The sequence below is a fragment of the Pseudoliparis swirei genome, chromosome 16 (assembly GCF_029220125.1).
Source record: "Pseudoliparis swirei isolate HS2019 ecotype Mariana Trench chromosome 16, NWPU_hadal_v1, whole genome shotgun sequence".
NCBI lineage: Eukaryota > Metazoa > Chordata > Actinopteri > Perciformes > Liparidae > Pseudoliparis > Pseudoliparis swirei.
Window position 1 is genome coordinate 21,847,387 of NC_079403.1, and position 24,599 is coordinate 21,871,985.

The 24,599-nt window shown below is 43.4% G+C and overlaps 1 protein-coding gene across 6 annotated transcripts in view; it reads left to right on the forward strand.

Annotated features, from left to right (window-relative positions):
- adgrb1a (adhesion G protein-coupled receptor B1a) overlaps window positions 1–24,599 on the forward strand; it is a 164,242-nt gene that overhangs the window by 26,166 nt on the left and 113,477 nt on the right. For all 6 annotated transcript variants that reach the window (XM_056434458.1, XM_056434456.1, XM_056434457.1 and 3 more), the window contains exon 2: window positions 20,843–21,785. In XM_056434458.1, coding sequence (XP_056290433.1) covers window positions 20,870–21,785 — 916 coding nt within the window. In that variant the 5' untranslated portion in view covers window positions 20,843–20,869. The remainder of the gene's footprint in view (window positions 1–20,842; window positions 21,786–24,599) is intronic.

Sequence of the window (24,599 nt, forward strand, 5' to 3'; positions counted from 1 at the left end):
AATCAGTGTCTGATTTATTACAGAATATATACAATTCAGCTAATGAATTCACACTTAAATTGTATTGAATATTGAATAAATAACTTTTTTTTAAGGATTTAAATCCTCGTTTATGTATATAAAAAAAATCTCACGTACCCCCTGCAGTGCCTTTTCGTACCACCAGGGGTTCATGACCAGCCGTCAGCAGCACCATGTTGTGGGTACAGTCGGATCCCCTCAGACCTGGAGCAGCAGGTATCTTCTCCCCTCCACCCTGTCAGGGATTTGCAGGCAGAGGGTGGACATACAGTAGCTGGCAGCACTAAGCAGACACAGTGTGTGAGTGTGAGTGTGTGTGTGTGTGTGTGTGTGTGTGTGATGCATGCTGGTAGACATGAAGGCCTTTTCTCTGCAGCAGACTCCTTGTTTTCCAAGACAGCTGCTCGTAATGTTTGCCTTTTCATCTGCCTCGAAGAAAAAAAGAGCGAAACGCTTTAGCTCATTAACTATTTGACCTTCTTCCAGCTTTTACTCATTTAATCTGTTTCCCCCGGCGGTACAGAAGCCTGAAGGCTTCATCGGCTACGAGTCCCACCGTCCATGATCAATGCAGCTCTGTGTGTGTGTGAGTGTGTGTGAGTGAGTGAGTTTTAAAAAGCATGTGACATTCTTCCTCCATCGTCTACCAGTGAATTACAGTGATTCATCGCTCACCGACACCAAAATAGACGAGAGTGTTTATAAAGAAGAAGAAAGAAAAAAAAACGAAACGGGAACACGACCTGTGAAATCAGATTTCAGCGCCGGAAATAAGTCTGAGGAAGAATTTCGCCGGCGTCTGCTCGCTCGACACGGCTTTGTTCCATCCTGCTATGAGCGGTGCGAAGCCAACACTCTCACTGGTGGCTTCTTCTCTAACTCTCAGTGAACTGGCGCCTTGAACGCCACTCGCTGCTGGAATACGGGACAGGCCGATACCTCAAAGCTTTTACGTTTATTCCAAATGTGTCCGCGTTGTCTCATTTCAAAGACGTCTACCGGACACTTTCAGTCTTCACACGACTGTGTCAATTATTCTATTTGCACGAAATAGACTTGAAACAATATTCAGGTGTAATATTGACCAATTCAATTCAGTTTATTTTTGTACAGCCCATTATAACAAATTACAGATTTGCCTCAGAGGGCTTTACAATCTGTATGGATGGGTATCGTTTTTTTTTTTTTACGATACCGGTGCTAAACCGGTACTTTTAAAACGATACCGGTTCCTAAACGGTGCCTGAACCGATAATAAAAAAAAAAAAGAAGGACAAAACGCCGGTTGACAATGACGACATTAAAAACCTCTTCGGCCATCTTCCCTGTAAAAGTCTCATGGAGCACTGACAAAAAACGGATATCAGACTACGACTATCGTAGCTACGAGCTAGCTTAAACACGGTTATCATGCCTTATTTATTGTTTGTCGGCCTACTTTTATAAATGCAAGACTTGCAATCAACGATGCGATACTAATCGGAGTACCATACTGGCACCGGTTTTCAGTACCCGACCCTACTTAAAACAAAGTAAACGTAACCTATTTATAGATATTTCTAGTTTCTGAAAACATTGGAACAAGTGTCTTAAATATTGTTGTTGTATTTGTGTTTGTTGCTTTATGGACTCATGAGTCTGGAATATAAGAAATATATAACTTTTAAAACAGAAACCTTATTAATTCACATGTTTTATTATCCGGCTTAAGCTTTAAGACTTGAAGCGGTTTGTGTGTGTGTCGATGGTTAGAGTTCATCGGGTTGGGATCCCACAAGTCACGTGGTTAGTGCCTACTTCTTATATATACTTTATCAATATACAGTGCATCCGGAAAGTATTCACAGCGCTTAATTATTTCCACATTTTGTTATGTTACAGCCTTATTCCAAAATGGATTAAATTCATTATTTTCCTCAACATTCTACACACAACAACCCATAATGACAAAGTGAAAACTGTTTTTTGCACATTTTTGCACATTTATTAAAAATAAAGAACGAAAACATAACATGTACATAAGTATTCACAGCCTTTGCCATGACACTAAACATTTTGCTTTTAACAAAATGTGGAAAAAGTGAAGCGCTGTGAATACTTTCCGGATGCACTGTACATACTTTATCTGGTCTGACTGTCTAATAGTGGAGAGTATTGAGCAGGAAGCGTGACTGTGTCCACAGCCAACGGCTGAAAGGGACTTACTTTGGAGCATTTGTGCTTAACGCCCAGAGACCGTGATTACAGACGTAGATTATAATTACGGTTTAACACGATGAATGGCCCTCTTATAATTGAGCAGTCGCCCGTCTTAATAAGATAATAATAATAATAGTACACTCTATTTCTACAGCACTTTCCTTCACAACGTGACAAAGGTCTCGGGTGCAGCGACCAGCACACCTGCTGTTTGGGTTTGTGCAACAGAGCATAATGGATTTGTGATGACTGCTGATTAATAAATACACTCTCATCTCCCTCTCTGAAAGAGCTCAGCCAATCACATTGAAGCATGAGGACAACAGCAATCATAATACAAATTTTTTAAAATGCCAAAAAATGAAGTTATAATTCTTCCGTTTTTTTGTCGCAAAACATTAATTTGGGTGTTTTATCCAAATGTCGCTATGGGAATGTGTATGTATTTATTCATTCATTATTTAGTTCATCCATTATTATTTGGATTATTATTATTATTGTTATTATAACGCATTGTATTGTTATTATTGTTTAATGATAGCTCTCAAGCTGTAATATATGGCCAGAACGAGTAATAAGCCAATCACATTGAAGCATGAGGACAACAGCAATCCTAATAAAACAGAATTAATTAAATATTTTTAAAAAATGTGTTTCATCCACATGTCACTATTAGAATGTGAATACAACATGTATGTGTTTATTAATTCATTAATAGTTTATCCATTATAATTATCATTAGGAATAGTATTGTTGTTATAGTTAACTTATATCTCTCAAGATGTAATAAATACTAGAATGAGTAATGGATTGATGAACACAGAGTTCCACAACACAACATCATCACTATGAGACACTACTGAGCAGAATAATGATGATACAAGTAACAACAACAAATCCATTATATACAAATAAAAATATAAAGGCATTCGTTGCACACGGCCGAGCCGAGGTGTTCAGGAGCCCCGAGTCTTCATCGGAGTGTGAGGTCGTGTGCGGATGAAGAGTCGCCTCGTCATCCTCCAAAGGTCGTTTCCACAAATGGCTCCACTGAGTCATCGCCGCCCTTTGTGTGTGTGTGTGACTGTGTGTGTGTGTGTGTGTGACCACGCACAGTTCTACTTTGGACATATAAATATGTATCCCTTTGCACTCACTCACATTGTTTATGAATGCGTGTGTGTGTGTGTGTGTGTCCGTCTTGTACTTTTTTACTCCCAGACATCATTAACGTCGGTGTAATGGATAGAATAGTTGTGTTGCTGCGTCTCCCCTCGGCAACACTTAACCTTCAGCGCAGCCGGACTCTCTCCTCTCGGCGTGGCGGGGACTCGTCACCTCTGGCCACGCACAACGTTGGTTGTACAAAATAGAAACGGCTTCACAATGAATAAGTGAAGCGACTGTGGCGAAAATAGAATTTAAAAGTATTTCGGCTGAAGATGAGATTCTCCTTCCTTCAGAAATTAGAAATCTAATTCTTGGAGCATTCTCCAACGACCGGACACACATGACATTCTCCTGGTTGAATCATCCACGCACAACAACGAGCAACCGCGTCAACATGTTGTTTACATTTAGATGATGAATGAATTAGAGTCCACTCCGGTGCTGTGTTTGTTACCGATTACCCACAAAGCTCCTTTGATACTGTCAGGATGTTCTGAAACTGGGCACTTCGCAAATGATGGAAAACAGGCTTCCGGACGCGCGTGAATTATGTTATCAACGTTTAATGGCAGGAAGTGTAAAACAAACATTCAAGGCCTCACGATCGTGGTCTTCATCGGTCCCGGCTCCTCAGCCTTCAGGGTCCCGTCGGAAGAGAACGCTATCTCTAATCCACAAAGTCTTAGACTCAAAATCAGCCAATCCTCGCTCTCAAAGGTGAGTCCAGCCTTTAACACCTCGTGATTGGTTCAAAGACCCGCTAGAACAATGGAGGGGTCGAATGTCACTGAACCCCGGGTCAAAAAAAGGCACTTCCGGTCAAGTATTTTCACAATAAAAGTCCTGTCTATTATTGTAAGTCACTTCACGGATTTCAACCGGCTCCGTCAATCTATAATACTAACATAGTCACTCTCATGCAACATACATTAATTATTTCCATTTTCATTTGCATAGAGTAAACATTACCCCTATGCTTCATAATACATGAATAAAAATATCAATATTCTCCCTAATATTTCCTATTATAATATCTTTCTATATGTATTAATTTAAAGCATAAGACCTCTGCACATGTTATCAAAATAAACTATTACAATCTAACGATACGTTCGGACTCCGACACGACGGAGAAAGAGACGTATTTAATGTATTTAATCGGGGTGTTGGGCTTCTCCGGTGGAAGTGGGATTGACTTGACATATTGACATTCAGTGTTCATCTAACCTCCTCCCCTCCGGAATTAAATGCCAGTTTTGTCCCGACCAATCAATAGTGAGTGACATAATTATTCTACCGATGTCACTTTCAGTTTTAGAAGCAGTTGATCTTGATCAATCAAAGAGATTTCTAAAAAGTCACATATGTATCCAACACTACAGATGTGGAACATTAATATCGACATCAGGGCTCAACCATGATGTGCCTGCTAGGCCCGATTGGCCAAAGGGCAAGTGAAATGCCACGTTGGGCTAGTGAAGCCAGCTACTCGTCCCAGGGATCGTACGGTTCATGGAAAACCTGGAAAAGTCATGGCATTTTAAAAATAGTTATTTCCAGGCCTGGAAAAGTCATGAAAAATAAAATCCCCAAAATGTTGGAAAAGTCTGGGAATTTTGTTGAGTTCATTTACGCTGAGTTTTAAATAATGAATATGTTTTTAAAAGAATGACGCTCAAAATATAAGCCGGCATACGCTCTTTCATACTCGCAATTTTTTCCGCGATGCAAGTGAACGCACCTTAACTGAGAAGACATACATGTTTCATCTTTTAACCAAACTATTGTCTCTCATTCATTTGTGTCATTTAATGTTATATGCTGTATGTTCTGGAATTCTCATTGTTAGTTTAAATACTAAATGTTCTCACTTTTTCATGTATGCACAGAGATTTAAAAAAAATGTCGGGTCATGGACATTTGGTTTAAAGTCCTGGACAGCCGTTGGTCAACACGTGTATGAACCCTGGTGTCCAACAGGGCCACGGTATAGAATTTAACGGAGTGAATATTTTTTTTCCCGGAGCCGGTGATTGAGCGCCTCCTCGCTCCCCTCCGGTCCCCGTTGAGGCCAAACAGAAGCACTGAAGTGCAACAAAATAAATGCAGCTGTAGGCAACAATTTAGACCTCTGAGCCCAGGCTGAGCTCACACTGCAACAACAACAAAAAGAAGCGGAAAATCCAGTGGGCAAGTATGATATCCTTAAGTTGTTCCCGCTGTTGCAATGAGTAGTCGTCGATGAAGAGGAAGAAGAAGGAGTAGACGATGCTCCGTGGACAGGAAGCCGTGGGGTTAACAGGAGAATTGAGTTCACTTTATCCGTCTACGAGCCTGTCTTTAACTTGGCCTTAGCGCATTCTCTCTCTCTTTTTTTCTGGAGTCAAGTTTAACTCTGACTAAACACAACACACAAAGTTTACTTTCAATACAAATTGTTATGACTCATTTGGCTTGATTTTGAGTGAGCAGCTCATGGCCCAGAACAGCACAGGTGTCTCATCTCTATTTATCTACATTACATCACCCCATTAAAAAAAAAAAGTTTAGAAATGCAAATAAAATTTAGAAAAAAATACATGTTATGGTAGACACATGCAATTTATATCTAGATTTTTTTCCAACGTATCTAAAAAATAGTTTGAACATGTATTTTTCAATAAAACAAGTACGTTATCCTAATCACTCAAAAAATTATTGAATTGTTAGTAATGGTGTTGTTGATGAGGTACACACTATATTTATTAGGATTCTGACAATGTTCGGATGATGCAACATTCACCGGGTCACATTGCTCTACCTAAGAAACAAACTTAACAGGAGGATTAAACAAGTGTCATCACTTGGCTCGCCTGCTCTGCTTTAACCTTGAGCCGGACAAAGAATTCCAAGGGCACAAGCACTGGAGAGGGATCCTCCTCTGTTGCTCTCCTCAAGGTTTCTTCCCTTTTAACCCTGTGAAAGGGTTTTTTCTATTTTTGGGAGTTTTTCCTGATCCGATGTGAGGTCAAAGGTCAGGGATGTCGTATGTGTACAGGTTGTAAAGCCCTCTGAGGATAATTTGTGATAATGGGCTATACAAAATTACATGTCATTTAGCTGACGCTTTTATCCAAAGCGACTTACAATCCTGTTATATTCATAGCCACAGCTACAGGGAGAAACTCGGGTTTAAGTGCCTTGCTCAAGGACACGTCGACGAGGGCGGGGATTGAATCTCCAACCCCCTGATTGAAAGACGGACCTGCTACTCACTGACCCAGAGTCGCCAAGTCAAATAAACTGAATTAAATTGAATAAACTTGAGATTCTTCCGTTGGTGAAAGTCTCTCTCAAAGGGATGAACAGCATTCTTCTGAAATATACACTACCGTTCAAAAGTTTGGGGTCACATAGAAATGTCTTTATTTTTCAAAGAAAAGCACTGTTTTTTCAATAAAGATAACATTAATCAAAAATACACACTATACATTGTTAATGTGGTAAATGACTATTCTAGGTGGAAACGTCTGGTTTCTAATGAAATATCTCCAGAGGTGTATAGAGGCCCATTTCCATCAACTATCACTCCAGTGTTCTAATGGTACATTGTGTTTGATAATCGCCTTAGAAGACTAATGTCTGATTAGAAAACCCTTGTGCAATTATGTTAGCACAGCTGAAAACAGTTATGCTGGTGATATAAGCTATACAACTGGCCTTCCTTTGAGCTTGAAGTTTGAAGAACAAAATTAATACTTCAAATATTAATCATTATTTCTAACATTGTCAATGTCTTGACTATATGTTCTATGAAATGTTCAATTCATTTGATAAATAAAAGTGAGTTTTCATGGAAGACACAAAATTGTCTGGATGACCCCAAACTTTTGAACGGTAGTGTATACATCCCATATTTAGCATTGAGATGATATCGATGGAGAACACGATCTGGACTACAGTGTATGATTTCACATCCTTTTCATGCTCATCCAAGCATTCTGGGAGTGAACCCTGTCACCTGTAGGTACGTAACCCTCACACAGCCGGATGAAACGCACTTCAAAGGTGATTCCAATAGACACCAATACGTCCTTGATGATAACTGGCACTGGATGTCCACTGTGTGCTGTGGCAGGGTGAATATTATGGGTAATGTGAACTGGGAGCAGGCTGGGTAGACAAACAGATCCGTGTAGAGCTCGAGTACGAATCAATTGCAACGCATTATTCAAAAAGCTTTTTTGCAGATGCATATGTTTGGAGTTGGGCGAAAGGAATACTGAAAACCGACTGATGCGAGCTCACTGAAGGCGTGTTGTGTCGACTTGTCAAGGGGTGTGCGTGTCTCGTGTTGTCTGCAGTCGGGCGGTAAACAGAGCCGGAATGACATTTGAAAGCAGCCAGTTGCGTATGATATCCCCCTTTTTTCAGTTTTTAATCCCCTTCGCTTTTGTGCAAACGCATATCTTTTCCGATTAGCTCATTTTCATCTGAATGGGATCTGACTTTGATTTGATTTGCTATCCGGAGCAATCGCCTTTCATATTAATACGATTACGTCTTTGAACAAAGTGGCCATTATACAGAGACTTATGGCGCGAGTGGGGGGGAGAACAAAAAAAACGGTTTGCCACATTGCCATCAGTAACATCCCTACTGCGAGATATGGGCATTAGGAGGGAGAGATAACACACACACACACACACACACACACACGGATCACGACTCTAATCTTGCTTTGCTTTCTTTCTTCCGGCGGCGGGCTGAGCGCCGCTGTGACCGCAGCCACGAGACGGAGAAGCGACAGTTTGTCATCATCAGCCCATTAATGTGTTTGTAAAACCACTTGTGCTGTTTGCTCCATATGTGGCGAGAGTGTAATCAGAAATCACACATAATCATAAACTCTCGTCTCGGTGAAAGCCAATTACGGCTGTATTAAACCCCGGATCCACTCACACGCAGCTGCCGCCTGCTTGTGTGTGGAATGCTCGTCGGGCTGCGGCGACTAATTGATTAAAAGTGATTCTAAAAAGCAGTTGGGCGGGAATTTGATCATCGATTAGTTGGGTCTGTTGCGATGCGCCGTGGCTGTCGTCTCTATGAGGGCAGCGAGCCGGCCAATGGGGTGGCTGCTGTAACTCGTGATGGATTACAGGAAATGACACCGTCCCCTTTGCTCTGGGGCGGGCAGCGACTTCTGCCTCGGAGAAGTCACAGCCCGTTAAGGCTGAAATGCCTTCAACTTCAGTCTGTCCTCTGGTTGTATAGAAGTATATGCTTCATGTGTCAAAGCAGCATTCTCTCTACTGACCACCAGGGGGTGACTCCTCTGGTTGTATAGAAGTACATGCTTCATCAGTTAAAGCAACATTCTCTCTACTGACCACCAGGGGGCGACTCATTTGGTTGTATAGAAGTATATGCTTCATGTGTTAAAGCAGCATTCTCTCTACTCAGCCACCAGGGGGAGACTCCTCTGATTGTATAGAAGTACATGCTTTAAGTGTGAAAACAACATTATCTCTACTGACCACCAGGGGGCATCTCTTATGGTTGTATAGAAGTAAATGCTTTATGTGTTAAAACAACATTCTCTCTACTGACCACCAGGGGGCATCTCTTATGGTTGTATAGAAGTACATGCTTCATCAGTTAAAGCAACATTCTCTCTACTGACCACCAGGGGGCGACTCATATGGTTGTATAGAAGTAAATGCTTCATCAGTTAAAGCAACATTATCTCTACCGTCCACCAGGGGGCGACTCCTATGGTTGATTAGAAGTCTATGCTTCATGTGTTAAAGCAACATTCTCTCTACTGACCACCAGGGGGTGACTCATCTTGTTGTATAGAAGTATATGCTTTGTGTGTTAATGCTGCATTCTCTCTAATGACCACCAGAGCATCTGGTTGTATAGAAGTATATAGAGAATGACTACTTCTCTCTCGATTTATTCCCTCAGTAAACATTGTAAACGTGAGTTTATTGTCTCGATCGCTAGTTTCAACTACAGCTGAGGAAATTCAAAACCATGATTACAAGTTCTAATTCATTCTAAACTAACAGACGGAAAACCTGCCGTCGGTTTTCTTTCCATTTTGTGATAGATCAACAGAGAAGTAATTCTAAACCTTACCTTGAATAAAGCCAAATGCTCCGCTGCTCCATCCCAAAGTGGAGAGAAACCGACGAGTCAGTTGGTATTCAAATGAATCTTTATTCCTGCGTTGGTCAAAACAGACACAAATCAGCCCGAGAGCTGATTTAAGAAATACGTTAAAATTAATAACTGGAAACTTAACATTCAAAATCTGTCCCAGCTGCAGTGTATGTTGATGACATCAGCTGACAGGAAGTCAACATGGTCCAACCTAGATATGCATTTCTGTAGAAACAGCCTATCGCATAACATTTTTTATTTTTTCCTGGAATATTTCATGCCATTAATCTAAAGTAAATCCTTTCAATCTGATCAAATAAAAAAAAAAAAATAATAATAATGATAAACTGTGTTTATAGTCCACTTTTCATAATGTCAACAAGGATCAAGCTAAAAAAAAAATAGAAATTCGATCCCAACGTATTGCTGTAATAACTACCAGATGGTTCAACCATCAGCACGGCGGTTGGTTGCGGCCCTATAAGTCGTAACTTCCTGCGCCTCTGTGTCTGTATTCATGTCACACTGGAGGGCCGAGCAGCGCGTACACACACTAAACCTAATAATAGACATGTTCAATTACCCTCATGGTGCTTTAGTGGCTCTAGTGTTACGATGCCGTAAACAATGCCGACGTCTGTTCGCTGTCTGCCCCCCCCCTCTCACTGTGGGCTTTGACTGATGCTCACTAGCAGCCGGGCGGCGCTTCCGTCAGTGTCTCTGTCCGTCCAACGCAGGTTCACGGAAGGACGTCTCCAGGGACCCGTCATGGTTTGCGTGGCCCCTCCGTCGGGGCCAAACGCACGACCAATTTCAATCTATTGGGCATATGCCTCATCTATTGAACACAGGTTTTGCTCCCCTGGGAGGATGAATCCTTTCCATTTTGATTCCACCTTCAGGACCAAAACGGCAACCTAATGTCGAGGTTTTAATGAAATCTGCTGAGCACACGCTCTCTCCGATTCATTAGTTACAAATCAGCGTTTTGAAACCTGCTTTGTTTCCATGTTTGCAGTCTTCTTATCTGCCTCTGTGTTGTTTTTCTGGATGTAATATCATCATCAACCGAGGTTTGTCATGGAGCCTTTTCCATTGGACATCGGCCTCCTCCACTTCCGACGATCCCATTGGCAGTTTTAGAGTTCAAATATTATTTTGTGATTGCAGTCTGGAGTCCTGCACGTTTCCGTTACCTCGACACGTTACCTCACGCAAAATGAAATGTCCATTTGACGGCGTATAATTGGAGATAATAAATCAGTTTCTCCTTTTGTTCGGCGGGTATAATCTTCACAGATGAAGCCCGCTTTTATGATTTTTTTGAAGCGTGATCACATTCAGTAGAAGTAAAAAAAAAAAAAAAAAGCTTACGTTGTGCTGTAAAGAAACGACACCAAAGTCACGTGACTTCACGCTCGTTAAACGTATTCAAAAAGGTTTTTCGCAGACAAAAGAAAAGGGAAGTGCTGATGACACGCGGAGATGAAATCAGGGGAGATGAAGTGACCAAAGTGCAGCATATATAGTGACACAAAGAAAACACAATGTACAATAAAATACACAACTGAATTAAGACAGAGCTAGTGTTCTAGTTTCGTAGTCTCATTCAGCTACTTATTAGCAAATGGCTTTCTTCAGACACGTGAAAGCTTCTACATTATATATATGTTTATAGATAAATACATGAATCATGTGTATTCACATCGAGTGGAAGGAAGCAAAAAAAAATAAAGCCAGAGAAATAGAAACCGACTAAATGAGCCCAGCACCATCTCACTTAGGTAATCTCACCGAAAAATAATCACAGGAGCCCATTGGTTTAAAAATACATCTGTAATTGTGTCCATTGAGTACACTGCATTTCTGTATGAATCCTTTCCCAGGATGTCTTCAATTTTGGACAATCCCCTCCAAAAAATGTGTGTGTGTGTGTGTGTGATCGGCAAACGGTCTGCAATCCCTCCAGCACCGATTTGTTTCACTTGTCATGTTGTGATCCAATAAAAGGAGGTCTAAAAGGCATCGTTATTAATATCCAGATGGATTCTGACCACAGTGGGCTATTTGTCACTTTACATCCCAATTCACAGAATATTCCATCATTGATAAAGCAGACATTTTTTCTTCAATCATTTTATTTAAAGTGTTTACAAGTTACACATTACTAGACAACAAAAAAAGAATAAAATTGACATAACAGCATAACAACCAACTATACGAACAATCAGACATTAATCAAACCATCATCCTCCATATTGAACCTACTAGAACAATTGTATTAATATTATTTGTACTACTCATCTGGTTGTATAGAAGTAAATGCTTCATCTGTTAAAGCAGCCTTCTCTCTACTGTCCACCAGAGGGTGACTTATCTGGTTGTATAGAAGTCTATGCTTCATGTGGTAAAACTGCATTCTCTCTACTGACCACCAAGGGGCGACTCCTCCGGTTGTATACTTCACACTACTAGACAACAAAACACTCCAACACATCAATAAAAATGACACAACAGCAAAACGACCAACTATAAGAACAATCAGACAAGGACAGAAAAACACAGAAATAAATGGAACATAAATCATCATCCTCCATATTGAACTATTAGACTATAGCGTTATCATTCATACCACCATTTTATTTTTAGCCAGACACATCGACAACCAATACTAAAAAGAAAAAGGGTACAACAGAATAACAGAACAGGAAAATCCCCATTATGTCCATCAAAAAACATATCATTAAAAATGAAAAGGAGACTTTTTTAATGTTAGAATTCGCCTTCCTTTATATATCTATTGAGACATGGCCAGGCGTTTGCAGTTGATATATTCCTCCTCTGCATCTTGGTTCGACTGGTCGTCCTCTTGGTGGGAATGTGTGTCAGCAGTGGTCAAAACCCCTTCAGGATATGCTGCGTCTCTTTGACTCCGCCATCATGAGAAAAAATAAACTCGCCATCTTTTGGAGGCGCTCTCAACACTCTTTGTCACGACTGCTGTAGCCAGAGAAAGAGAGAGGACCCGAACACCGACAACGTTCCACACAGAAACTGCTTAACAATCTTCTTAACGCTTTCACAACTAGAATGGGCACTCGGTAGAGCGCATACCTTCGCATATCACAAGATTGGACATTGAATTATGAACATTTTGGCGTTAGTTGCATGCCAATTGGATAAAAAGTGTCCGTCCTATGGTAAAAAGAAGATTTTGACCTTTCCATGACCTTGACCTTTGACCCGATCAATCCTAAAATCGAATCAAATGGTCCCCGGATAGTAACCAATCATCCCACCAAATTTCATGCGATTCAGTTTAATACTTTTTGAGTTATGTGAGTAACACGCATACAAAGAAATAAATATAAATCCACGGCGATCAAAACATAACCTTACGCATTTTCAATGCGAAGGTAATAACAGGTCAGCAACGCACAATCCAACACTGGGGAAGGCGACAAGCAGGGTTTACATTCTCAGGGAAGGCCCAGGTGATTGGACACAGGTGCAGGTGATTGGACACAGGTGGAAACAATCAGGCACAGGGCAGACAATCACAGGGACAGGAAGTGCAGGGAAACAGAGGACACGAGAGGCGGGGACTTCAAAATAAAACATGAAACACAAGACACAACAACTCTGCTGATAAGCTGTATTGTTGTGCTGATGAGTGCAATTGCTGTAAATTAACTTGGTTTCATTTATAAAACTCGACAAGTATTCACTCCTAAAGCTGCGTTGCTGTACCGGCGTGGGGGGGGGGGGGGGGCTTGTGAAACAGCACGTTCACCATCACTGGATGGTTGGAGGCCATTTGGATGTGTTGTTTTACGGTGGCTTAGAGCTCCTTCAAGACGTGTTGCATTGCAGAATGTTGTTGCTGCTAATGGTAATTCCTCCCACACGTTGCCGGTATGAATTCTCGCTCTTGGAAGCCCTGTACGTAAAGCCTATGGGCTGTTGTTTCTACAGACGAAGCGGTTGGCATTGCAACAGAATGTGCATTTTGAATTGTGCACGGCTTCATTCCTTTTTACAGTCCTTTACGGTTTATTACTGTATTCTGAGTCGGCTCTCATCAATTAAACATTCCCCCGCTTCCCATCGAGCTCTGTGTTGCGAAACTTGTATCTGAAAGATTGTCTGTGTGTGTGTGTGTGTGCATTTTACGCTTCATTATAACCATAATTAATGATCAATTTACCATTAACTCAACTTAAGTTAATAGTTCTTTTTACTGTTAACGAGGAACACCATCATTATTAATATTGTTGACTTGTCATCAGTACTGCTATAATGCAATTTTTTTATTAGTTGGTGTAATATTAAATTCATATTGGTAAACTATGTCGAAGAGCCAAAAGAGACTTAAACAATTACATTGTGATGACATTAGAAAACTATGTATTGACAGTTTATTTTTGCACTCGTTTGATGTACACCAGTGTGTGTGTGTGTGTGGGTGTGTCTCGTTTGGTTTCTTCTTTTTCCTTTTTTAAGTTTGCACCTCATTTGTCACGTTTGCTTTTACGTGTGTTTTTATACTCTTAGATTGTAAGATCATTCTTTTGCTAAATATTTGTTTTACTTTAATGTAGTTTTACAAAAATAATAAGTTCACTTTAGCCCTCAGCTCACATGTGTATGTATAAATAGGACATGTACGCACCTCAGCTTCCTGTATAGCTTGCACAATTTCTACAGAAATAATTATTGTCTCTTATTTCAGTTTTCATCAGTCAGTGAAGCAGTAAATTAGGCTCATAATGAATCACTACATGAATATATATATATATATATATTTTATTGTCAATGTTAGCAAAAAAAGATCATTCAGCAGAGGGTTAAAAGTGACACAGCAGTTTATTCAATTCACTGGAACATATCTATTTTTAAAAAATGTATTTAAAAAAAGAAATAATGAGTAGAGGTTCATAACACAGTAAAAATGTACTTTAACTGACATTTCCATTGTTTTTCATCTTTTTACTAACATATACAAACAGACAACAAACCCACCCAACCCACTGGTACACAGTACAGGAAAATAAATACATACAAATCTAATATATTATTAGTAATATATATTCAGGAAGGCGTTTATGACTTTTAGTGGAGTTTTATGACGTGTCAAATATTCCTTTTTTTATTATAATTAGTTTGAACTATGCACTGGCTCTGTGGCACTCTGAGATTATTGGATGAAGAGCGCCTTACAAATAAAATCCATTATTATTTATTATTATTATAAAAATGAATCAAAAGAGGTCACCTCGTTTGGCCGACCCAGTGCTCTACATATAAACGTAGCTAAACACACACATATCCTGTCCACCTGTATGTGGACACACCTGCATCACTCTACAGAGTAAATACCAAGTCATCACATCACACGGGTACAATACATCCACATCTTATATCTGCCTCTCCTGTTACCTTCACATTTGCTAACATATTTTACCCTCGGGTCAATTTCACCCCAGCAATTAAAACCTCCAGAAAATTATTAGAATTAATATTGTTTCCCAAGTTTAAGTGTGAGGTACTTTATGTTTGTTTGTTGACTACCTAAATAGCCCTTTAAATATATAAAAAAGTTGATATTTCGTATATGTTTGACAGTGAAAAACAGCCTGGGGTCAAATTGCCCCCTATGAACACCGACATTAAACATTTTATGGGGTCAAATTGACCCTAAAGGTAACAGGAGGGTTAAACAAAAAGTCCACTACCACTCCTCCCTTCTTTCCTGTGCATCCTCTGCCCGGACCGAGCGGCCTCCTCCGTGATCACCACCCCGCCAGCTGCTCTTCCTAATGCCCCCCCCCCCCCCCCTGTGAAAGAATTTGGATGACGCAGAGGGGGCAATTTTAAAAAAATGCAATTTGTACTTCAGAGGAGAGGGAGCGTCCTCCCGCTGCGCGGCCCCGTGGCGTCGCGCCCCTGTCGTTTAACACGGCGGAGCGCGGCAGCGGGTGCCCGTGTTCCTCCGCTAATCAGCCTGTAATCCCCCCGCCGCCGATGTGAGAAGTGACGCTCCGTGTGTGACTATCATTTTCTCATCAGCGCGTCCTTTGTCTCCGTCCCCCTCTCCGTCTCCGTCTGAAGGGCCCGCCGCTGCTCCGTGATTGGGGCCATTGTTGTGACTCGCTCACACGAGCTGCAGCCTTGTTGGCCGTGTTGACATGGATCCGTGCTTCTGGGCTGCTCGGCTAATGCGACGCCTTTTGTTCCTTCTAATTGCTTTGCTGTTCCCGCCGCGGGCTAAAAGGAAAGAATTATGACAAAGCTACGGAATACTTCAAATTCCCATACAGCGGAGAAGTTCCTCACTCTAAATATGAACGTGCACAGGCAGCTCCATATACAGGTATATAAAAAAACTACCTGGACATATTCTATTCAGTTTATTTAATATATTTATTTGATATAGCCCGATGGGGCGACTGTGGGAAGTGGCTAGCAGGTCCACCTTCCCATCCGGGGGTTGGTGGTTCAATCCCCGCCCTAGTCGATGTGTCCTTGAGCAAGACACTTAACCCTGAATTAATACCTGTATCTGTGTCTGTAACATGTGAAGTGTCTTTTAGTCCCTTTATAAAAAGCACTATACAAGTTAAATGGACGTATTATATTACAAATTCTCCTCAGAGGGCTTTACAGTCTGTACACATACGTCCGAGGACCTCACGTCGGATCAGGAATAAACTGATAAAATACAATCAATAGAATAATCAATTAATTATACACACAATAATGTTCTCAGACAACTGATTGAGTTGATTGGTCGGATTTGGTTGATTCTGATGACTTCACTGTCTACCACAGCACACACAGAGCCATATGTGCTCTTGCCAGTTGGTAATCAAATACATTTTCGCTCTATTCTTTGGTCTCCACCAACCCCTGAGAAAATGTCTGACACCAGCAGGAGACGCGAACTTTGTTGCTTTGTCGGAGTTTTTTTTTCTTTTCCCACCGACAACAGCTGCCGCTGCTGGCGGGAACCCGCTTTTATTGTGAGAGTTTTTTGGCTGGAAACAACAAAAATAACTACAAGTGGGCTAAAAAAGCTCTCGAGACGCTGAGGAGCGCCGCGGAGTTTAGTGAGATATCTCCGTGGGCGAACCACTTTCCTCCTCGTCCTTTCATCCGTTGTTAATACCGGAGCCTTGTGGCGCGCATGAGGGTTTGGGACGGGCCATTTGCTTGGATCCTGGTACTGCTGCTTGCAGTTTTGTGGCGGGGGATTTGGGGGGGGGCGTGTGGTTAGTCGTAACTGGCCGAGTGTAAAGAACTGCTCGTTGACTCCATGAAGTCAGTCTGCACAGAGCGGCATCGACTTTGTTTTTGGTTCATGCAAACTCCATATTGGCATCGCGTGCCCATGTGGAACCAACTTTGACACGCCCCAAATACAGCCGTCAAGTTGGAAGTGGTGAAATGAGGCGAAGGACATAGAGACAGAGATTCCCTGCTTTACAGTTTGATATCAGGGTAGGACATGTACACATTATTTAGGGGAACGTTTGCCTTCACTGATTGAAATCCAGGGACATTTAAAAATAAATTGGGGGCACTTTTTTGAAACTTGTGAAATAACATTTAACCTTTGTTCAAAAAGAACAAATATACTTATTTAGACTTACAACATATGATCAATTGTCATAAAAATGGCAATAATAAGACTATTTGGCAGTATTTTACAGATTCAAAGTGTTTTCTTAGATTTGTTGAACAAAAAACAAACAAATCAGAGAATCATATTCAATTATACTCTTATTTCTTTGTGGTTATTTTTTATAACTATTAACAATTATAACTTATTTCTTTGTTTTTTTATAATTCAAAATAATATATATTGATTTGTTTGTGTACCTACCTAGTGCAGGAAGTACATACAGGACACACAACAAAGAACAAAAACAAAACGCTATTAAATTATCAGAATTATTAGCGGAATTAATGGGGTCATTTTCTGCCCCTTTCCTCGTGATATCAGGGGCAAACTTATATTTCTTAGGGGCAGTTTTTCCTTCGTTTATTTCCGACGCTGTTTGATACAATATATGCATTTGTTATTTTTTGGTTCTTAAAAATGTGCAACCGATACCCTCACCGAGAGGAACGTTTTTACGGTTGAACAATCTGCTCTCCAGCGCTCCCATGCCACCATTAACATTTCTGTCCTGAAATTGCATCTTTCAGTGTGTATTAGACGTATCCACCAGCACAGGTACCGGCCATATAGACATATACTGTTTCTACGCATTATTTAAAGGGCCAGTTGACAGATTTGAGCACCTTCACATCGTTGTTCTCCTCGTTGGCGGGACGACTCGGCTCGTCTCCTCTCGAAGAAATGCTATTAGTATGAATAATAATAACGCATTACATTCATACAGCGCTTTTCAAGGTACTCAAAGACACTTTACATCACATAATTAAAACGTCCGAAAATCGATACCATAAGAGAGCGAAAAATCGAGGCTGCCGTCATGCGGCCATCTTGACCAATGGGAAGTCTAGGATCCAATACTAGGGACTTACATGTAGGGATTCAGATACATCGCAATGTATTTCACAACATGGATACATGAATGCAATGCGCGGGGGCCCGCCTGTATGGAACAGTCTGGAATCACCCGTGTACAGTAAGATCCCGTAGCCCCGTGCTCCTGGCAGCCTTTCTAAAAGCCATCATACAACACGAGACGGCGGAGAGTCGGAGCGCCGGATTGGTTAACTGACCGGGAACATCAAGTTGAATCTCCGGGTCGTATTTCACGCAGGAGACAACGCCGCCGTGCAGCTCTGGCTCGATTCTCCTCTTGCACCGCCGTGTCCTCTTCGCCTCTCTCTATACCAAAGAGCGTTAATAGCTGCTCTCCATCTGTTCGCGTCGGAAACATGAAGATCGATGATGGACGACGGGAGTGTGTGTTACATGGTTGGAGATGGGGAGGGGGGGGGGGTTCGTAATGAGGGGACGCTTGACACGGACAGGAAGCTCTGATAGAGTGATGCATGTTGGGTGATCAGACTCCCTCTCGGCAGGTTAGTAGTGGGAGGTGGGGGGGAGGGAGGTGGCGGCGGCGGCTGGAGATAAATGAGGCCGAGGTGTCGAAGAAGAGCGTCTCTTTATCCTCTGTTGAAGCTCTCTATGCATTTCATTACTGTCGGGGCCCCGTCTGCAGAAAGAGGTCCAGGTGGTTTTCCCGTGACGCCTTTGTGGGGCGCGGGGGTGAAGCCGGGAGGTGGAACAGGACCGAGTGAGCCGTGAGGCGGCCTGAGGCGCCATGAGACCTGAAGAGAAGCCCGTTGGTCGTCAGTGATATTGGGTCCAGGTTCTTTGACATAGCTGTGGGGCTTTTTGAGGATTCACATCTCTGAATTATTTCAGGCTAAAGGTGCGTTCACACCAAAAGCGATGCGATTTGTCACGTCACCCCAAAACGCGCGAGTTTACTCGCTCGACTATTTGCCGTGTTCACGCCATAAGCGTCGCGACGCTCCGCCAGGGGCGGGGCTTATCTCCGTGTCTCGTCTCCGTAAAGACCGTTATCATCTCCTTCATCCACCACGGAATAACTAACCACTAGTTCTGCTTTATACTTGTTGTGGACGTCCCACAAACGTCTGAACATCTAACGCCCTCGTGTTTGGGTTCATGACATCACCCGTAGGCTCACACAGCTCGGTCACTTTCACCGATGAAGTTACTGTCACGTCTGAAAGACTTCCGCTTCCAGCGCTACGAGAGCGGAACATCTAAACGCTGTTATTGTGTTCATAACATTATATATATAATATATGTTATTGTGTTCATAACATTATATATATAATTGTCGAAAATCGTGCCGCTCAAAGAGCGCTGCTGTAAACTACTTTCAAGTCTACTTTCAAGTCATTTGGAGTTATTGATTGATACATGTAGCTTTGAATCAAAATTAACAAGAACATATATATATTTTTATATAAATACTCTAATTTGTATCACTTTCCAAACATCTAGCTGTGGTGTATAAGTGAAGGTTTCATTCATGCCCGCTTCTCATAACAGTCTCTTCCTTTTTCTTCCTCTAAACCTGCATTAAACATTCTGCTGACAGATGTGAGCACCGTCTGTTTTTCAAACAAGAAACTCAACAACCCACGACAATATCCCTAATGGCACTCCCTTCAAATCAATCAGCACATTCGGCTGAAAAAACCGAGCAATTTTCACTTTGGGAGCCAACTGGTAAGTGTGTGTTTGAACGGTACCGTTTTCCCCGTTCTAGAACTATTTTCCACCTCGTAACTTTCCGACAATGACACATTGATAATAGCAACTTAAAACAGTGGCGCTCCTCAAGGGGAAGCAGCAGGGTAATGTAAGCGAGACGCGTAATAGAATAGAAATAGAAATCTGCATAAAAGAGGAATCTTTCACACCATATTTACGGGCGGAGCATCAGCTCATATTTGAGCCCAAACTCAAAGGACAATGCATCATGGCGTTGCTGTCTGGGTGTCATCCCGGATAAAAGTGGAGTAACGAATGGCTGCAGGTGTTGCATTTTGTAATTAAAAGGCTTATAATTGGATAAATTAATGAGCTGACGGATGAAATATGGGAGCAGACATGTGAGTAACGCTGTTGTCTCCCAGGGAAAAAAGACCCGTCTGAAGACTCGGCCGAACCCACCGCCCCCCCCCCTCCCATCTGCTTCCATCCGACTTGTTGTTGTTCTCCGTGACCTGCAGTCGTTCTCCGTTTAAAAAAGCAAACTATAACCGATTGATTACCTTCGCATTGAAAATGCGGAAAGTTATGTTTTGATCGCCGTGTATTTGTATGCATGCGTGAGTGCTATTCGCATAAGTCAAAAAGTATTAAACCGAATCGCATGAAATTCGGTGGGATGATTTGGTATTATCCGGGGACCATCTGATTAGATTTTGGGATCGATCGGGTCAAAGGTCAAGGTCTAGGTCATGAAAATATCAACATCTTCTTGAATGTAATGAAATTTGGTGGGATGACTGGTTATTATCTGGGGACCATCTGATTAGATTTGGGATCGATCGGGTCAAAGGTCAAGGTCATGAAAAGGTCAACATCTTCTTTTTACCATAGCATGGCCAGTTTCTATCCAATTGGCATGCAACTAATGCCAAAATGTTCACAATTCAATGCCCAATCTTGTGATATGCGAAGGTATGCGCTCTACCGAGTGCCCGTTCTAGTTCCTTATTGCCGTGATGAATGGAATCTGTTTGACTCTGAACTAATTGGCGTCTTATCTTCGTTCCGCAGGTTCCCCGCGACTCCGGGGCTCGACGGATGCAGCCATGGGCCGATCGCTGGATCTCTGAGAGCGACCTCCCTCCCCCTCCTCTTCCTCCCGCCGCGTCCTCTTCCCCGTTCCCCTCCCTCTCCTCTTCCTCTGCCCCGACGCTGCTGGAAGTTGAGGAAAAGCAGCGATCGACCGACACCTCCTCCTCCTCCTCTCGTCCGCGCGCCATGACCAGCGTCGCTCCTCGGCGCGCCGGCCAACCGCGGTGGCCGCTGCCGGCGCTGCTCTCGTGTTCCGCCCTCCTGCTCCTGATGGCGGGCCGTTGCCACGCGGACCCCTCGGGCCCGGCGTCCGACTCCTGCTCCACGCTAGTCCAGAGCCGCTTTTTTGGCTACTTCCTGTCGCCGTCGGTGTTCCCCGCCGTGCCTTGCTCCTGGACCCTGCAGAACCCCGATCCGCGGCGCTACACCGTCTTCGCCAAGGTCACCAAACCCTCGGGGGGCTGCGTGCCGTCGCAGCTCCGCACCTTCCAGTACGAGTCGTTCCTGGAGAGCACGCGCACCTACCTGGGCATGGAGAGCTTCGACGAGGTGGTGAGGCTGTGCGACGCGTCCGCCCCCGTCGCCTTCCTGGAGGCCGGGAAGCAGTTCCTCCAAATGAGGAAGGGAGCTCCTCGGGCGGGGGAGGCCGTCTCGGACGGCGACGGGGATTTCAAAACCGAGTACCTGGTGGTCGGGAAGCGCAACCCCAGCATGGCGGCGTGCCAGATGCTGTGCCAGTGGCTGGAGGATTGTCTGACCTCCAGCACGTCCAGCAGGCCCTGTGGCATCATGCAGACTCCGTGTTTGTGCTGGGAGCCGCCGCCGCCGCTCAGCCGGGGGGATGGCTGCTATCACAATGGAGTTTACCTGGAGAACTGTTTGCCCGGCATGAAGGACAGTGGGAAGAACGCCGAAATAAACGGTGAGTCGGAAAGATTTTTTTACCGTTTAAACATCTCACTGTGAACAAAGTTGACTTGTACAACAATAAGCAGGGTTCGTACGGTCATGGAAAACCTGGAAAAGTCACGGAATTTTAAAATGGTCGTTTCCAGGCCTGGAAAAGTCATGGAACAAACTTAAATCATAACAGTTTTGGAAAAGTCATGGAAATTTGTTAAAATCACATGTTCATTTACGTCGAGTTTGAAATAATTAATATATATTTTTAAAGAAAGACGCTCAAAATATAAGCCGGCGATAGCTCTCAATACGCAAACTTTTCTACAGTTTTCATGTTTATACCGAGATTTCAGTTTGGTCATGGACATTTGGTTTAAACTCATGGAAAAGTCCTGGAAATCCATCGGTCAAAATGTGTCAGAACCCTGAATAAGGAAAGACGAGCTTTGCTTTCATGAGGCTGGGAAACACTGAATCATTTTTAGTTTTCTCTGACCTCAGAAGGTCACCCCTTGGCATGCTCTCGGCAAGATGATAGAACAAACGGCATCTGTAGTAGCCGGTGAAAGTCGGTGTGTTTTTATTGAAAAGTGAGGATGATTGTGACGATGGCTCAAAAGTGATTTTAGGCTGATGTAGGAGGAGAGAAGGGGAGGGAGGGGGGGGGGGGGCGAAGGGGGGTAAAATGGAAGGTTTAGGGTTTCGTCCGATGGAAGCGAGCTCTGTGACCTTGCGAGGTCGGCACCGTCTCTCCTTCCCTCCGCGGTCCAGGGCGGAGGGACACTCGATCGGCCTCCGGGAGGCCTGTGGAAATGGAGGAGGATTGAGTGCTGATATCGGAGACCGCTCGAGGGATGGTTGGAGCGCGGGGGGAGGGGGGGGGGGTTGCAAAGAGAGACGCAACGGGAATGGAGACGGCAAGAGGCAGCAATGCGATGGAAGTAGGGCCTGTGGCTTGAGGTCTAATTGTCTGCTGCTCGATCCCCGGCTCCCTCTCTCCTCTCTTCTCGGCAGACAGGATGTGCCCCGACATCTCTATCCTGGCTTTGTCAGGACCGTGGCCGAAAGGGATGGAACATTTCTCGGCTCCATTGCCACCCCCCCACCCCTACCCCTTAACCTTTTTCCACCATCTAACTCTTCCTCCTTCCTCTGCCTCTCTCAGTCCAAGCCTGTGGTCTTCATTCCCTCAGTAGTGCTCCTCCTCTGAACCACCATCATTGCCTCCCGCCCCCCCCCCCCCGGAGTGATAGTGGGCTAACACTGAGCCAGTCGTGGGCAGCCGACTAAGCAGAGGAGATGTTGCGGTGGGTATCTCCCGCCTCATCCTCCTCCAGTCTGCAGAGCGGCTAATATCCCCCTCGCCACCGCAGCCTCCGCTCCGCTAGTCACGGCGCTTATGTAATCCCACTTACGGTGCTCGGCAGCGGGGTGTGGGCTGTTTATGCCTTAAGGTGCGAGAAAGAAAAAGAAAAAAAACGGAATATATACCATCTACTGTTGGCTTGAGGAGAGATGGAAAGAGAAAGGCATATTAAAGATGTTATTCTCCCCCCGTGTGCCTCAGCCCACGCGGGCGACGCGTCTCTCGGATGATGATCCTGGTTTCAGAGCGAGCGAGGCAAAGCGGCCGGTGAATATATGGCTGGATGGGCGACTTAGTGGAGTGAATTGGTGCATGAAGATAACGACAACAACAAAAAGGATGGGGAGTCAGAATGGATCCTCGGTGGAAATAGGTCGGTGGGGAGCCTATGGAGAGTTACGGCCCGCAGGAAAAGAAGGGTAATGGTTGTGAGTGATGAGCGGAGGGGGAAACAATACAGAGACGAGGGAGAGAGAGGGAGAGAGAGTGGGGGAGTCGATTAAAGGAGAGCGAAGAGGTTGTCTCGGGTGAACCAGGTTTTTTATGACGGATAGTTGTTGCTCGGGTCGGGGAACAGGCATCTGGACCCGTTTGATCTCCGTGACACGGGGAGTTCATAGATTACAGTCTGACGCTTCCTCTCTGCAGAGAGGCAGTGAGGGTCCCGGACCCGCCGTCAGGACTCTGGCTCTGCTCGTGTCCAGCTGGTGGGGGGGGGGCTATACGTGGACTTTGAGGTTGTGAGTCATGGGTACCCGAAGCATCACAAGTCGATAGAAATGCAACGTAATTTTAAAAAAAGGGAATTTTCTTTGGCTTGTCGCTGAAAGGGCAGAGGAAAAAAAAAGTTTGAAATAAGAACTTTGTTGCCAAAACCACGAGAATCTAAAAGCTTTTCTCCGGTGCTCCTTTGGAAGTCCCTCGATAATTAAGTGAATTTGCACTTTGTTTCATCATTTTAGCCAGTTTCTCAGCCCAGCATTCCAAGTCATACGTCTGTGTTGGACGACGTGGCACTGCGGGAAGCGTCGTGCTCTTTCTGTGGCGAGATGGAGCGCTGAGTGTTCAGTCGGACGTGGACGGACGCGTATGACTGGTCCAGATCTCATCACAGACCTTCGATTAACATTATATTCATATAAACCATAACGTCCTTAACCATACCATACGAAAGGAAAGGGTTCAAGTACACATACAGACATTTGAGATACCAAGGACCCAAATGAAAACGAAATAATAGCAATTCCATAAAAAATATATGTACAGGTATATATATAATTCTTTTAATCTGACTAACACACACAATGCTGTTGCTGACAATATAAGATTTCAACTTTGTATTTTCCTGATGCAAATGAAGCATAGTGTGCAGCAGGGAGGTCAATAATGATCTGTTAAGCGACAATAATACTTTTGACTGTGAGTCATCCCGGCGAAATGAATAGTAACTTCCTGAAATGTACGTTT